Below are 16190 nucleotides of genomic sequence, written 5' to 3' on the forward strand. Positions count from 1 at the left end.
GACCAGTATACCTTACATATAATTTTTAAACCGCGTATTTGATCGGTGATCTAAAAATATTACCGGAATTTCTATAAGTTCCTGAAGCACGACTTAAAAAGGTGCCAAGCTTTGAGTAACGCTACAATAAAAGGAAATGATGATGTATAGTTCAAGATGTCGTAGTGTCAATTGTAATTCGTTTGTTGCGTAAACCCACGTGCTTGAGTCCTAGTGTGGCAAGAACCTTACACGACGAGAAATTACTTCACATCCACTTATTCGATTAAGAGCGGAAATGAGTTTAAAATACCTTGTACTATTTTGCAGTTTCCGTTAGTTTGTGTCACTTTTGCATTTTTTTCCATTGTTCCAAATTTTATAGCAGTAGACTTTGTTTGTGCGTGTTTTTAATTTGCCTATCAAACAAAATTCAAACACTTTTCTAAAAATGCAAGCAAGTAAGTAATTTGAAAAAAAATATTGCAAAATAAGTTTAAAAAAAATCTGTTATTTATTTACCATGAAAAGTTATAAATGAATAGAAAAACAAATGAAAAATAGATACTCATAAAAAAATATTAGTCATTGACTTTGATCTGACTCTTTGAAATCGCAGATATACAGCAAATATTTTTTCTCCATACAGTAAAAAGTACAAACTGCTGCAAAAATAGCCAGAAAGTTTTTTTCCTTCTTTCTTTGAGAAAAACTGTTCACCTCGCTTCTAATACATTTCTCATTGCTGGGGGTGACTCACTTTTGACAAGAAGAATTTGTTTTGGAGCCGAGCGTCGGGTACCGTTTGATTGACTTCGGGTGAACTATTTTTAGGCGACTCTATTTTTTGCCGTCTTGTTTTTTCCGAAATATAATTGGTCGGGAATTTTTGATTCGTAACCGCGAGCCCCAGTCGCGCGAGTGCGTAAAACAAGCACAGCTATCGGTATTTTTATGCCTATCGATGACACACCTGTTCAAATGCGCTCAGAATTTGCCTTTTTGAGAAACATGGCCCTTTGAAAAATCGGTTAAGCTTGTCTCGAGGCATTTTGTCTGTCATATTTTTTTTGTCGCACAAAAACCGACAACAAAGTAATTTATTCATTTTTTATTATAGAAACATGTACATGTATTTATAGCAGTAATTGAAAAAGTTATCTAAGCTCTTTTTTAAAATTTTTTGGCGGTATAAAAATAGTTTAAATATAAAAATTCCCAGAATGTTACTAAAGTTTTGTAAACATCGCCGGTTTATACGTGACGTAGAATAGGACACACTGCATCACAATCTTTTTGTCAATCTCTCCGCCCAACCCGATCTGTCACGTAGTTATCGTATTCCCTTATCGCCAAACCACGAAAAGTAGTAAAACGTCCATAAACGTCTGAATTGCGATATTTTTCGACCCACAAAACTCCGTCATATCAACTGTAATCATCGCATTGACAAGATGGTAGCGCAAAATCTTCGCTTCAAAGGAGAAAATGTTTTGTCAAGTCCGCGGTTTGCTTTCGATTTTGATGCATATTCGCCATGGCGAGAATTTGGAAAATGACTACCGTTCTCTACCGCAACAACCGTTCAATGGATTAGTCGTCGGTAGGAACATACCACTTTTTAGGTGGGAGAAACGCATAGACATTAATACAGTGATTTCTGAGTGTAAGTCTTAATGTATGTACGGCTTAGATTTCCGTGTCACCGACTTACACCTGTGACTCAAGTTATGAAAATATTACAAGGTCAACGTCCATATCCTTAAACGATGCAGTCATAACGATGAGTTGAAAACTAATTCCATTTTGTAACAAACAAATGAAGCGTCATCTTGACTTTGTGATAAAAATATCTGGTTATTCGAAAAACAAATATTTCCTCAAACGCAAACACTGGTGTGCATTAAAATTCCAACTGTATAAATTCCTGATTTAAGTTTTTCAATTTTACCACCTGTTTCGTTAATTGGTAACTTCAAAAATACATGAAGATATTTTTGCTGTAAAACTTGGGTTTAATCGGCCGCCGGCATAATAGGTAAATAAAGGCGCATGGGTATGCCGAGTGGTCCACTTGTCTCAGATTGGAATGTTTGTTTGGTAAATTAGTGATAAGTATGCACGGCGCTATGCTATTTTCTCCTGGGCTGTACGAGACGTGACATTATCTCAATCGCTTCAAGAACCTATCATCACTTTCAGTTTGGTTCGGGACTCCACCTGTGGCCAATTTAGACTGGCCTGCAACTAATATAGCTTTTTGTGCTTTATTTGGATGTGCATGCATATTTTTATCCAGCTTTTTATGAAACGGTAATTAACGTGGATTGTAAGACACTGTGTTTAACAACGGAAAGTTTGTGACAACATTTTTAGCGATATGTTAATAGAAAATGACTTGGAATTGGGTATATGTCGAAACCAACCACTTAAGCAGACCAGAGTTGCAAGTCGGGCCGGGCTTTTCGGGCCGGGTTCGGGCCGGGTTCGGGCTTAGGTATTTGTCAGAAAACGGGCTCAAAACGGGCCTGACTTTAGGTTCCGTTTCCGCCATTTTTTAGTAACAATTTTTTGGCTTTGACCTAATGCCCACCCTACTCTAAAACGTATTGTTTACCCCATTGTCTGCTATTGTTTATTGTGTTTGTTGTCTTTTCTGTTTTTTTCTTTCTCATACTTTGTTGCAAGGCTTTCGTGGATAGGCCTGTCAATCAAAATTTCGGGCCTAAACGGGCTTCTCAAAAACGTTTCGGGTTCGGGTCGGGCTTCGGGCTTATACTTTCGGGTTCGGGCCGGGTTCGGGCCGGGTTCGGGCCAGGTTCGGGCTTAGATTTCGGGCCCGCTTGCAACTCTGAAGCAGACACGATTTTGTAATAGCCAGTCATTTGCATTTAACGATTTTAATAACAATGCAAAAACTTGTACCAGTTGGAACTTATTTGTGTTCTTGGTGATTATTGACCGTTTGAAATCTCAGTTTTCGGGTTAGGTCAAATTGTTTGGACAGTACGCTTACAAATCTGAAAACAGTTTATCGATACTGTTTGTCATAACAGATTGCGTATTTTGGTGGTTGATGTCCACTATATGCAAATTGTGCATAACGTGCTGTTTTTCATAAGAAGGATATTTCAAAATTCTTGGCGCAGATTTTTGAAACTTTTCCAACTTTGCTGGTTGACGTCACGGGATGACAATGGATCTTTTAGTTATGTCAGGATTCAGAAAAACACTTTTAAATTAAAACAAGTTGCTGCGAAGATATATATTTAAATCCCAAACTATCTACGTAAAGTTATTCTAAGTTAATACGAACAAATGCACGAACGAATCGAGACTTAAACGATTGCCTATCATTTGATCATTTACCAAAACGAACAGACAAAATTACGTGAACAGCAAAAACATGCCTCTCGCGCAGTATGTGCTAACTTGGGCCTTAGCAATCAGTAACTTCACGGCTTACAACACGTAGGGAAAATCCCCTATTCCAATTATTGTATACAACAACTTATTTTGGCAAAACGCTATTTTGAAGTACCATTGGCACAGGCTGCAAAAGAAAGGGGATTTCCATAGCTGTTACATCTTATTTGCCAGTAATTGCAGATTTCTATAGATTCCCGCATTTCCTCAGTACAACTTGTGTTGTAATCTATTGCGTTGTGTGACGTAACAATGGACTGCCAGTTTTGTGTGATAACGCAACGTGGTTTAGTTCTTTTCGTTGCTGACTTCCGTGGAGCACGGTGCTGCGTCGGTTGAATTAGAAAAGGCTATTTATTGTCGTGTTGACGATTATTGTATTTCTGTTTTATCTTCACGTGAAGCGTGACTTATTCTGTACTGTCGCCAAACATAGCTTGGTAAGAACTGTGTGTGACGTCATAAAGGCGCAGTGTGGTGACATATGTTATTGTATGTTTAGGTGTGTACCAGTAATTGATGCGAGTTGAATACCCGTGCTATTTACTCTCTCCGGTTACCACAACAGTTGGTAAGATTTGTGCTATATTTCTGCATTTAAAGCGCAGTGTGTTAATGTCATGCTTTATGCAGAAACCGTTTCCTATACGTTTCCTATTCGTTTTCATCGTCCTACATTCAAAGAATTCGCCTAATAAGATCAGCAAAACATCTATCTGTGTGGACTGGTTGTTGGAGGCTATTAGGAATCGCGTTTCAATTCTCTCCTCGTGTGACGTTCCGCGCTATAACCGGGGCGCGTTCACGGGACGTTACATGAAAGTTTCAACTGGCTGTTGAAGACAATCTGCAGTTGAAATCAAGTTTCAACTGCTTCCTGCAAGAAAGTTTCAACTGTTGTTGAACACAACTCTGCAGTTGAAATCAAGTTTCAACTGTTCGTTGAACAGAACAATACAGTTGAAATCAAGTTTCAACTGCTTCTTGAAATAAGCTTCAACTGTGTGTTGAAGATCAGTTTAACCGTTTGTTAAATATTTAAGCGGTCGAAGATGAGCCAATCAAACGTTACAACTCCTGAAGCGATCGCTGACTGTCGTCGACGTCTAGATGATCAATATCTAGCCGCCGAGTGTCTGATGAAGGACCACCGCAACAAACAGGTGCTCGAGACGATCTTGGTTGCGCTTGAACACCTTTTTTGTGGATGCTGTTGCTGTCTACGAGGCGCATCCCGATCTTGCCGCCGAACTAGCTAGCGTGAGGAAAAACAAGGCCGAATTTGATGACCGAGTTTCTCACTGGATTCGTGAGGTAAATTCTCCATCTAGCATTGCTTTACCTGTTAACATAGCTAGTCCGGGTGGAAGTGGTGATAAGAGTCCAAGGGACAACGACTCCTTCTGCGGACGAAGTAGGCGATCTAGTTCTTCCACTAACAGTAGAACTAGAGTTAAAGTTACTACGCAGCTTGCGCGTCTTGCTATTCAACAGACAGCGCAGAAGCAGGAGCTAGCCAGACAGCACGAAGTAATGAAACGGCAAACCGATATACTACGCGCAGAAGAGAACATGCGACGCGCAGAAGAAGACAGACGTCGCGCCGAAGAAGAAATTCGTCGTGCTGAAGAAGAACAGCGTCAAAGGGACAAAATGGAAATGCTGGAACTGCAGCACCAGCTCCAAGCCGCAGAGGTTGAAGAGAAAGTTTGGGACGAGATGTCAGGAAACACGGAGTACGTGACGGTGAAGGAAGGTTCTGGTAAATCGACCACGCCTCCCCCGGAGGAGCCGCTCGGGGATCAACGTCGCGTGTTGTTCACGTCACCGCCTGTCACGTCGCAGAGAAGCCCTCCTGACCAGCGGTATGTGGTTGACTATGTTGCTCCGTCAGATCCCCTGTCCCAATATGCGCCTAAATTTAAATCTTCGGTTGATGAGAAAGGTTCTTTCACCGCAACAAACCCAATTGTAAGTAATTCTTGTATATATGGTTCAGTCAAGCCAACTGGCGTACATGACAATGAGATTGCATCGCTTGTGAAGCACATAAACAGACCAAAGCCTAAAGTTCTCGTTTTTGACGGCAATCCAATGGACTATTGGAAGTTTGTCCGCAATTTTGATTCTCGTATCGACGACAAGGTCGATGACGACGGTGCCAAATTGTCATATTTGGCGCAGCATTGTGATGGCAAAGCCCGTAAATTGATTGAACACTGCTTTAGACTAAAGGTAAACGGGTACCAACAAGCGAGACAGTTACTGTACGACCACTTTGGCAAGTCACACATAATCGCTCATGCATGTGTGAGGTGTGTTGTCAACGGTCCAGAATTGCGACCGAACGATGCTGCTGGTTTAAGCGAGTTTGCGCAGTCGCTGCGCGATTGTTTACTTACACTTTCAGACATTGACGAGCATTCCGAGATGAATAATTACCCTACGTTGATTGCTGTTGTGAATCGTCTACCGTTTAAGATGCAGGAGGCTTGGAAACGGCGTGTTGAGAAAATCCTCAGAGATACTGGCCGTGAACCTTTGTTTGAACATCTTGTCGACTTTGTGGAAACTGAGGATCGGATTGCAAATTCGTTGTTCAGCCGCATGCTCGATGAGCATCGCAACGAAGCTAAGAAGGCGAAAGGTAAAAGTAGTCATGTAAAGGCTTCCAGTCATGTCGTTGTAAGCGAACAAGAATCTAGGCCGAAGGTTCGTGCCGGACCTTCCCATTTTCCCACTACCCCGTTGTGCCAGTGCTGTTCGGGAAACCACGTGCTTGCTAAGTGCGAGGAATTTAAATCCCTACCTTACCGCGATCGTCTGCGCGTCACCCGGCGCCGTAGACTCTGTGATAATTGTTTCAGATTTGGGCACTTTGCCACTAAGTGCAACAGCCCCAAAGCGTGTACCGTCAGGGACTGCAATGAAGCCCATCACACCTTATTGCATCCGCCAGAGAAGAGAGAGGGCGAGTCTCCTGTCAAAGGACCTGCGCCGGAACGGACAGTTTGTTCGGTTGTGTCGGCGATTGGAAAGAACTGTCATGCTTCCTCCGGTAGACAGAGCGTCAACTTGATGATGGTTGCGGTCAAAGTCAGTGCTAACGGTAGGACTGTTGATACTTACGCTCTTTTAGATACTGGCTCGGGCATTACCTTGTGCGACAAGAAACTGACAGATAAGCTTGGGCTGCAAGGTGAACCTAGCAACGTGACGCTTAAAACGATCAACGGGAACAGTCGCAAGCGCGAGGGCGAAAGAGTGAATTTATCTGTTGCTTCGCTCGATGGCTCTACAACAGTGGAACTTCCTGAGGTTTTCGCTGTTGATTGTTTGCCTATCACCGCCAACAAGTTTCCGAGAAACGCGGAATTGGATGCACTGCCACATATTAGAGACCTGTCATTCCCACAGGTAGATTGCAGTGAAGCTTTGTTGCTCATCGGGCTAGACGTTCCAGAGGCCTTTCTCGTGCAAGAGGTACGGAAGGGAAAATCGAAGCAACCTATTGCATTCAGGGTTCCACTTGGATGGGCATTGGCAGGACCTGTCTCTAACAAGTCAACTGATTTGTTTTCCGTCAACTTTACTCAAGTTGCCAATGATTCGCTGCACGAGAAGTTAGAGCGAATGTGGAAGACCGACTTTCAAGATACCAACGCCGACGCGATGCCTATGTCGCGTGAAGACCGTTACGTATTGGATAAAATGAAAACTAGTGTGCAATTCAAGCAAGGTCATTATGAGTTGCCGTTGCCATGGCGCCCGAACGCACAACCGCTTCGGTGCAACCAGGACATGGCGCTAAACCGTTTGGGTTCTTTAGAACGTCGCCTGAGACGCGACGCCGTGCTACGTGATGCGTATACAAAGACGGTACAGGGTTACATAGCTAAAGGCTATGCCGAAGAAGTTCCAAATGAGGAACAGTCTGCAGAGGTAGTATGGTACCTGCCGCATCACCCTGTCACAAATCCACACAAGCCCGGAAAGGTGCGGGTAGTTTTTGACTGTGCTGCCAAATACCGCGACCAGTCGTTGAATGATGCTTTACTCCAGGGTCCGGATCTGACCAATTCCTTAGTAGGAGTTCTATCAAGGTTTCGGATGGAAAGGGTAGCTCTTGTGGCCGACGTGGAGGCCATGTTTCATCAGATCCGTGTGAAGCTGACAGATTGTGATGCACTTCGGTTCTTGTGGTGGCCCGATGGCGATGTGTCGAAGAAGCCCACCGCACACAGGATGCTTGTTCATTTGTTTGGAGCAACTTCTTCCCCTTCCTGTGCGAGTTTTTGTCTTAAACAAGCCGCTGATGATTTGCGAAGCGAATTTCCAAAGGAAGTCGTCGAGACGGTAGAAAAGAATTTCTACGTTGACGACTGTTTAAAATCCGTGTCGACTGAAGCAGAAGCAGTTCAGTTGGTCAAAGGTATCTGTGCACTTCTCAAGAAGAAGGGATTTCGGCTAACCAAGTGGCTTAGCAACAGCGAGCGAGTTCTCGCGTCTATTGATGAAGAGGAACGGGCTAAATCGGTGAAGGAGCTGGACGTGGATGGTTCCTCCTGCGAGAGGGTACTTGGTGTTCGATGGAACGTTTCGTCGGACGAGTTCGGTTTCAATGTCGATGTAAAGCAGCCTACAGCCTACACCAGAAGGTCAATCCTGTCGGTGGTAAGTTCCTTATACGATCCTCTTGGCTTTGCAGCGCCCGTGATCGTGGTGGCCAAGACGATGCAAAGAGATCTCTGCAGAAAGCAGCTGGGATGGGATGACGTTCTTTCCGATGAAGACTCCGAATCGTGGGCAAAATGGTTGCAGCAACTACCGCGGTTAGGAGGCGTCGTTCTGCCTAGATGCGTGAAGCCCCACGATTTTGGTAAGGTGCGAAAAACGGAATTGCACCATTTTGCAGATGCGTCATCCACAGCTTACGGCGCGGTGACCTATCTGAGGCTGGTAGACGAGCAAGGACGCATTCACTGCTCGTTTTTAATAGGCAAGGCACGCGTTGCCCCCCTGAAGACATGTTCGATTCCCCGCCTGGAGCTGACGGCGGCCGTTGTTGCAGCCAAGTTGGATCGACTTGTGAGAAAGGAGCTGCAACTGGACGAATGCCAATCCGTGTTCTGGACGGATTCGACTGCGGTTCTTCAAAGTATTCGCAACTGCAATAAGCGCTTCCCAGTGTTCGTTGCAAATCGCTTGGCCAAAATCGAGGATGTTTCCCGGCCTAGTCAATGGAGACACGTCAGCACCAAGGTAAATCCAGCGGACGAGGCGTCTCGTGGACTCAGTGTGAATAAATTCCTTAGGTCCAGCCGATGGCTTACTGGACCCCAGTTTCTTTGGGAACAAGAAGATACATGGCCTTCATGCCCAGACTTGTCGTCATTGCCAATCGAATTTCTTTTGATAAAGAAAGAAACTCAAACCGTTTGTCTGGTCACCAGCGAGTCCGCTACGGATCGACTCATTGCGAGATACTCATCACTCAATCGGCTGAAAAGGGCTGTAAGCTGGTTGCTCAGATTCAAATCGATGTTGATGTCAAGGAGGTTTCCTGCCAAGTATAAAGTACCTACTGGGCAACTGACCGTTGTTGAACTCAAGGCTGCCGAGCTTGAGATTGTAAAGTATGTACAGAGACGAAGTTTCCCGGACGTTATCGCTGCGATGTCAAAGGCCAAAGGAGAAGACGTTCGTTTACCAAAGAAAAAGAGGGCTCTTGGAAAGCTCAACCCAATTCTAGTCGATGGAGTTATGAGAGTTGGTGGAAGGATCGAGCGTGCGTGTGTCGAGTTCGATGTTAAACATCCTATGATTCTTCCATACGACCATCGGTTTACCGACCTGGTGATTATGCAACAGCATGACGAGGTTGGCCATTCTGGAATGGGACACACGTGGTCGTCTCTCAGGCAACGCTACTGGATCATCAAAGGAGGGGTAGCAGTTCGGCGTGTTCTTGGACAGTGTGTTTCCTGTCGCCGAAGAAATGGCCCCCTGGGCAAACAGATGATGGCAGACCTTCCTGCTGCGAGACTGCAGGCCAATAAGCCGCCGTTCTCGGTGGTCGGTGTCGACTACTTTGGACCTTTCCTTGTGAAGCAAGGACGAAGTGAGGTAAAGAGGTACGGGTGCATCTTTACTTGTTTTTCCACCAGGGCCGCGCACATTGAGATTGCGCATTCACTGTCTACGGACTCCTTTATTGGAGCTCTCCGACGTTTTATCGGTCGTCGAGGACGGCCAGACCAGATCTACAGCGACAACGGCACAAACTTCGTTGGAGCTGAGCGCATCCTGCGCGAAGAGCTGAACAGGTGGAATCAAAAGCAGATCTACAAATATCTGCAACAACGTGATATTGCGTGGAGCTTCAATCCTCCCACTGCCAGCCACATGGGTGGGGTTTGGGAGCGAATGATACGCTCTGTGCGCAAAATTCTCAACGCTCTGCTTTCGGAGCAGACATTGTCCGATGAGAAACTGATGACGCTGATGGTGGAGGTCGAGGCCATCCTGAACTCTCGTCCCTTGGTTCCGGTGACGTTCGATTCGAAGGATGAGGAGCCCCTTACACCAAATCACCTACTGCTGCAACGTGCAGCGCCGAATATGCCCCCTGGACTGTTTACGGGGAAGGACTGTTTCCATCGTAACCGTTGGCGCCAAGTACAATACTTGGCCGACCAATTTTGGCGGCGATGGTCGCGCGAGTACCTGCCGACGCTAATGCCCAGATCGAAGTGGGCAAATGGACATTCTAATTTCACGGTCGGCGACATTGTGCTTGTAGCGGATGATAATCAGCCTAGGAGCAAATGGCTTCTGGGACGCGTGACCGATGTGCTTCCTGATCGGAAGGGAGTAGTGCGTCAGGTGATCGTCAAGACTCACACTGGAGCACTCAGACGCCCAATTGCAAAATTGTGCTTGCTATGCCGCGATGCGTGATTAGTTGTTTATTTTTTGTGTTCGCAATTACTGCCGATGTTTGTGTGTTGTGTTGTAAATGTACTCCTTGGATTCGTACATTGTGGGGGGGTATGTTACATCTTATTTGCCAGTAATTGCAGATTTCTATAGATTCCCGCATTTCCTCAGTACAACTTGTGTTGTAATCTATTGCGTTGTGTGACGTAACAATGGACTGCCAGTTTTGTGTGATAACGCAACGTGGTTTAGTTCTTTTCGTTGCTGACTTCCGTGGAGCACGGTGCTGCGTCGGTTGAATTAGAAAAGGCTATTTATTGTCGTGTTGACGATTATTGTATTTCTGTTTTATCTTCACGTGAAGCGTGACTTATTCTGTACTGTCGCCAAACATAGCTTGGTAAGAACTGTGTGTGACGTCATAAAGGCGCAGTGTGGTGACATATGTTATTGTATGTTTAGGTGTGTACCAGTAATTGATGCGAGTTGAATACCCGTGCTATTTACTCTCTCCGGTTACCACAACAGTTGGTAAGATTTGTGCTATATTTCTGCATTTAAAGCGCAGTGTGTTAATGTCATGCTTTATGCAGAAACCGTTTCCTATACGTTTCCTATTCGTTTTCATCGTCCTACATTCAAAGAATTCGCCTAATAAGATCAGCAAAACATCTATCTGTGTGGACTGGTTGTTGGAGGCTATTAGGAATCGCGTTTCAATTCTCTCCTCGTGTGACGTTCCGCGCTATAACCGGGGCGCGTTCACGGGACGTTACAATAGCGTTTTGCTGACAATTTGCGCGTTAAACTCTGGTAATGAAAATTGCACTGTCAAAGTTAAGCGCTGGAACCATAAATGATCAACAGTGGCCTCAAATTTACAAAAAAAATTTCTTTGAGTATGTGCTGGTATTACACATGAAAAATACATGTGCCACCAAAAAAAACGAAGCAAGAAACTGTATTTTCTACAGGTCTGCAGTACTATTTGGTCCCATATTTAGATGTTTTGAATACGGTGTTGACATATGATGCAATATAAAGCAATGCAGATCGAATTGCAAACAAGGGCGTAGATCCTTAGTAAATGCTACAAATAAAATAACCAAAAAATGACACAAGCATGTGACAACCATTTTTGTCATGCTCGATTGACGTATTTCATTAAATCTAAACAGTTGTTTACAGTTTACCCCAAAATATCCTTTGGTATGTTTAAAATTATTTCACTAAAATAATCTTAGTCTCTGCGTATGGTGACATGGCATTTTTAAAGTTCTCGGAACGAATTCAGTTACTCACATTAGCAACAGATTTCGCAAGGCCTTGACTGGTTCGATGTTATACAGTATCGTACTGTCACAGGTATTTTATTCGACGAAAATGACTTCTTGGAAAATCGCACGTGTTCTTATTGTATAAGATTGTTTCCATCTTAAGGTCACGAGCCCGGCTATTCATTCTGTCGGAATGGGCATTGCACAATTTCTACTGCGATGGTTGCGAAAACAACATTGTTGGGATTACTTTAACTGTCAGTAAATCAATTGCTCTTTTGACCTTTCGAAAGTGCCATTGTATTATTATTATTGCATGAAGCTTGCTATTTATAGATAAAGCATTCAAATTTTCAAGACGTTTGCTTTACAAAATATTTTTGGTGTAATTTTGAAACCTCGTTGTTTGTGTTATTCCAGTCAAACCTTTCTAGGCTGCCTAAACTTGTTCAACACCCAAACGAACGTGCAGACTACAGGAAACAGAAACGTTGATAATTACATGAAAATAATAAATATTTATTCTTTAATATTCGTTCGAAGCTTCGGTACCTTTGCACGTAAAAAGATCAATTGCAACAAACAACAAAAATTTATACTAACAGTGTGACGTAACGCAATTTGTAAACACTTGTACGTCAAAAAAAGTACGTTTTCGAGGCAATAACGCGAAAATATGCTCGTTCCACCTGTGCGCCAAGAAAAAAAAAACGGTAAAACCGTTTTGTGACCATGTTGATATTGGCTTTGGGCCTCATATAATCCGGAAAAACCGACTTTGGCCGAGGCCTCGTATACAATAGCTAAAGTTTGTAAAAAAACGTTTAGCAGATGGAGTACAACGAAGTAATTAGGCTGGAAATACCGGCGTGCATATGTGTTTAACATATTCGCAAAACTTATTAATTAAAGGAATTACGGTTGGTGGTACTTGACAACACAATGCTCAGTCAATTATTCGGCAAAAATAGGTTTGCGCACCACTATTCGTGTTCGGCGTTAGTTTAAAAGGTAAATTCTGTAAAGGCAAAGTACCGACAAAAGACAGTAGTAAAAAAATACAAAATCGATTTTAAAATCAAAAAAGCTTGCAATAAATACGCGATAGCAGCAGCAGCAGATAAGGTAAAAATGCACGATCTGTGTGGCGAAAGACGACAATTTTGAAGCGCAAAGAAAATAATTTAACACGTCATGAAAAGTCGTTAAACTTTATCACTTTGAAACATTGCCAACGCGACGAATTCTTTAACAATTGAGCAATTGGAACATGAAAGCACGCGAGGCGGAAAAGAACGAGACTAAAATTTTGCATTAATTTTCGTTCAGCAGCATCATACAGTGAAGATTTAAAGCCTTGGGGGCGGGCAAATAAAAAACGCGACAAAAAAGGAATTTCTGGCTATAAGCGTGCTCTTGTAACAACGCGCGTTTCAATTTGGCCTGTTGCCCCTTGACATTTTACAAATGCTAGCGGTACGTTGGGTCGATAAGGTACAGAATGGGTCGCGCCTGAGACCTTGGTTGGCATGGTTTCAGGGACTATTGTAATCACGTGATCGTCTTTTCCTGTTCCAGTCGAAACGTTTTCGGGCTCTCCGGAAGCTTCTTTGTCGTCAGAGCTTTTTATGTCGTTGCGTCTGCAATTGAATCGAATGATTATTTAGATGGCGCCGATAAAGGTACAGTGAAATTGGTCCCGGCATGCACCCCTAATTTGGGTCTGAGGACCAATTTGCCATCGATTTATGCTTGCTGTAACCAAACTCAGACACATTCAAATCAAATCAAGGGATGCTAAAATGCTTTTAACTGATCATGCAACAGTTAACTGAATCATAGCATAAACGCAAACCAACCTCTTAACGTATTGCGAGACCAAGCAACAGCCCAAGACCACGGACAAAACACCAAATGCAAGATACGGTGCGATCCTTCCAAGCATGCTTTCCGAGCCTTTGGAGTATCTCTGATTTCCGTCGGATTCACCTGCTAGAACGTCGGGATATTCGCCAGATTCGTCTTTGCTTACTTCTAAAGTCCTGACTTTACATCTTTCGCCAGTGTACATTCTGTTGCATCTGAATAATATCAAGGCAAGAAAATATTATTCACTGTATTCTATTGTATAGTGTTATAGTTGTTGTGCTGATTGCACTCATGGTGTTTTCAACTTACCGACAAAACTTGGCTTCTGGGTTTCCGATTGAGCGATAGCAGATGCCATTTCCTAGGCAGAAATCTTGGTCTTCACATAATTCTTCAGCCCCGTCATAAGCTGTGACGTAACAAAATATACGTTACTCATTACAGTCGTTATAAGTGTGACTCATTGTTATTCAGCCTCAAGTGTTTTCAAACTAAAACGGTTATTGAATGTTAATACACAGGTGTAAACACTTACGGATTTTCCTGCATGTGTTGCCGCTTGCTTGGAACTCCTCGGTATTGTATAACTTCATAATCAGGGTTTTGTTACTTTCACAGGCCACGCTGAGGGCCTTGCACTGGGTGACTGGCCATACAATTTGCGTCGTGCAGTAGTATGACGTCTTTTCGTTGGCAACTGGCCGATAAACACTGCAGTCGATCCGACAGACGCACGTTTTTGAAACTGGAAGTAAATTCAGTGTTGTAAACTCTGTCCAGCACGCTCCAATTGTCTTGTGACGTAATAATAAGCACTTTGGTTACCTTTGTCGCATGTGCCCATGAAATTGCAGTCTTCGTCTGTGAGGCAGGCATTAGCAACGTAAGTCGAGATTATCAGTTGCAGGACAAGAATGAAGCCTAAACACAAAACAGCGCTGATTAGTAATAATTCGACGAATTTTAAGTTTGCTTGAATGTTTCCGCGCAAACCAAAGAGAGTTGCACAGACTAATCTTGAAATCGTGATTGCTGGCAGGTAGCGGTGGTCATAAACAAGCCGGTTTTTAACGTACACATTCGAATATTTGTTACGCAATTCTTGCACCGCAGGCTAAATTTCTTACCCAGAGTAATTTGTTGTGCAGTGTTCATGTTCGTTTTTTTTAGGTTGTAGAAATCTTCAGTTCAGCAGTAACACTTAGTTCAGTAACAAAAGCAGTTGTTTTGTAAACACGATAGTTATTTTCTCTGAAAAAAATCGTTGCAGTTAGCAGATTGTAAATAGCAGTTTTGTCTCATAAATGAAGCAGTTTATACACCTATTTGCAAAAAATGTGATTCCCAGCAACTTAAATTTAAGTTAAGCTTTGAATCATATTTTTATTGCAAATTATGATCTGGCGTATTCTTCACTGTTCTGACTTAACGACTTGCTAAACGGCAAATTTGTTTTTGCTTCAAACATGATCTCACTGAAAAAAAATAATGATTTGTAACCCCTATCTGTAATGCTGTCACTATGATGAAATATTCTGTATAACTTATACTGCTAACTTATGGGCTACTTTGAAAACAAGAAGCAATTTCGCAATCTATTGCTTCTACATTCGTACTGCCAACCGAAATTCCAAGAAGCACCCAGAGGTGGATGGTGCTGCCTAGCTTATATCAGCAATGTGACTTGCTAACAAACACGCTTGAGCACGTATGTAGTGATGGCGCACGTGTTCACTGCACGTGTTTCTTCACTGACTTACTGTCATACTGAGAAGTTGCTTGGGATTTTATACGCGAGCGTTGGACGTCATGCGCCTTCTTCGTACCGGAGGCCAGTTATACAGCGCTGGTGGCGACTCGCTATTTCTAAACTTCGGGCGGTTATTCTTAATGTTTAGGAGAATCTGATGAAGATCAGGTTTCTGATAGGTTAGTAAAGTGTCTAAACATTATATTTACTCACAGGTTTAAGAATACTTTTAAAATGCATGACCAAGTAAATTTACACAAAAACATCACATGATTTTGTCGAAGTTTAAGTGAAACAAATTTTAAATTTGATAGATTATAAACACAGTTTATAGACCGGTATTTATCACACAAATAAAAGTACGCTCTTTTCGTTTTGTTTGTGCCTTATAAATAAATTTATATTCCCCTTTCGACATTTTAAGAAAGCGGTACATTTGGTCAGTTTTTTTGTCTTTAACTATTTAGTTGATTTCACAAAATATGTGCATGTACTGTCACTTTTTATTAAACTAACGTGGTGCTCTAATGGTCTTGCACAAAAAATTGCTTGTCGTGAATGACTGCGAAAAAATATTCGAAAACTGCAGGTAATTTAAATACGAATTTAAATTTGCTTGACCGCACGTTTGAGTAAAAGCACTATGCAGAATGATGAGCAAGTTCTATGGAAATTTCCTATGACTATCGTTCCAAGATTGTCAGTGAAGTAGATCACCTAAACAACCTGTTATCGAGAAGGTTCTTTGTGAGTCAACTATAGACCTGCAAGTCACAGTTCAATGTACTTTCTACCAAACGTTTTGGGGTCGAAACGGAAACGCCAAAAACAATTTAGGGACCGAATTGGCGTATATAAATTACCATCTAATTTGCTGTGCGGTCAGGCTACATTTTTTGGTCGGGCCACACCGGCTCGACGAAAAAAGCGAAACAAAACTTCTTTGCTTG

The 16190-nt window shown here is 42.8% G+C and overlaps 2 protein-coding genes across 7 annotated transcripts; one reads left to right on the forward strand and one right to left on the reverse strand.

The window, feature by feature from the left end:
- The first annotated feature begins 3566 nt into the window (after nt 1–3566).
- On the forward strand, nt 3567–11017 carry LOC145204806 (uncharacterized). Of its 6 annotated transcripts, none has more exons than XR_013853534.1 (2): nt 3567–10875; nt 10938–11017. XR_013853534.1 is itself a non-coding variant. In XM_080077392.1 (2 exons), the coding sequence occupies exon 2, from the start codon at nt 4939–4941 to the stop codon at nt 10363–10365; it is 5427 nt and encodes a 1808-aa protein (XP_079933518.1). In that variant the 5' UTR covers nt 3567–4719; nt 4900–4938; the 3' UTR covers nt 10366–11017. The 6 variants fall into 6 exon arrangements, 4 of the variants coding, with proteins under 4 accessions (XP_079933518.1, XP_079933519.1, XP_079933521.1 ...); XR_013853536.1 differs by having other exon boundaries at nt 3567–10744; nt 10807–11017; XM_080077392.1 differs by having other exon boundaries at nt 3567–4719; nt 4900–11017.
- A 1102-nt stretch (nt 11018–12119) lies between these two features.
- On the reverse strand, nt 12120–15232 carry LOC145204807 (uncharacterized). Its single transcript, XM_080077396.1, has 6 exons — nt 14618–15232; nt 14316–14411; nt 14026–14235; nt 13800–13899; nt 13481–13702; nt 12120–13261 (listed from the first exon to the last, which is right to left on the reverse strand). Exons 1-6 carry the CDS (start codon nt 14643–14645, stop codon nt 13024–13026), a joined length of 894 nt encoding a protein of 297 aa, XP_079933522.1. The 5' UTR covers nt 14646–15232; the 3' UTR covers nt 12120–13023.
- Nucleotides 15233–16190: the final 958 nt, after the last annotated feature.

Source organism: Phallusia mammillata, chromosome 8 (genome assembly GCF_965637545.1).
Source record: "Phallusia mammillata chromosome 8, kaPhaMamm4.hap1.1, whole genome shotgun sequence".
Lineage (NCBI taxonomy): Eukaryota > Metazoa > Chordata > Ascidiacea > Phlebobranchia > Ascidiidae > Phallusia > Phallusia mammillata.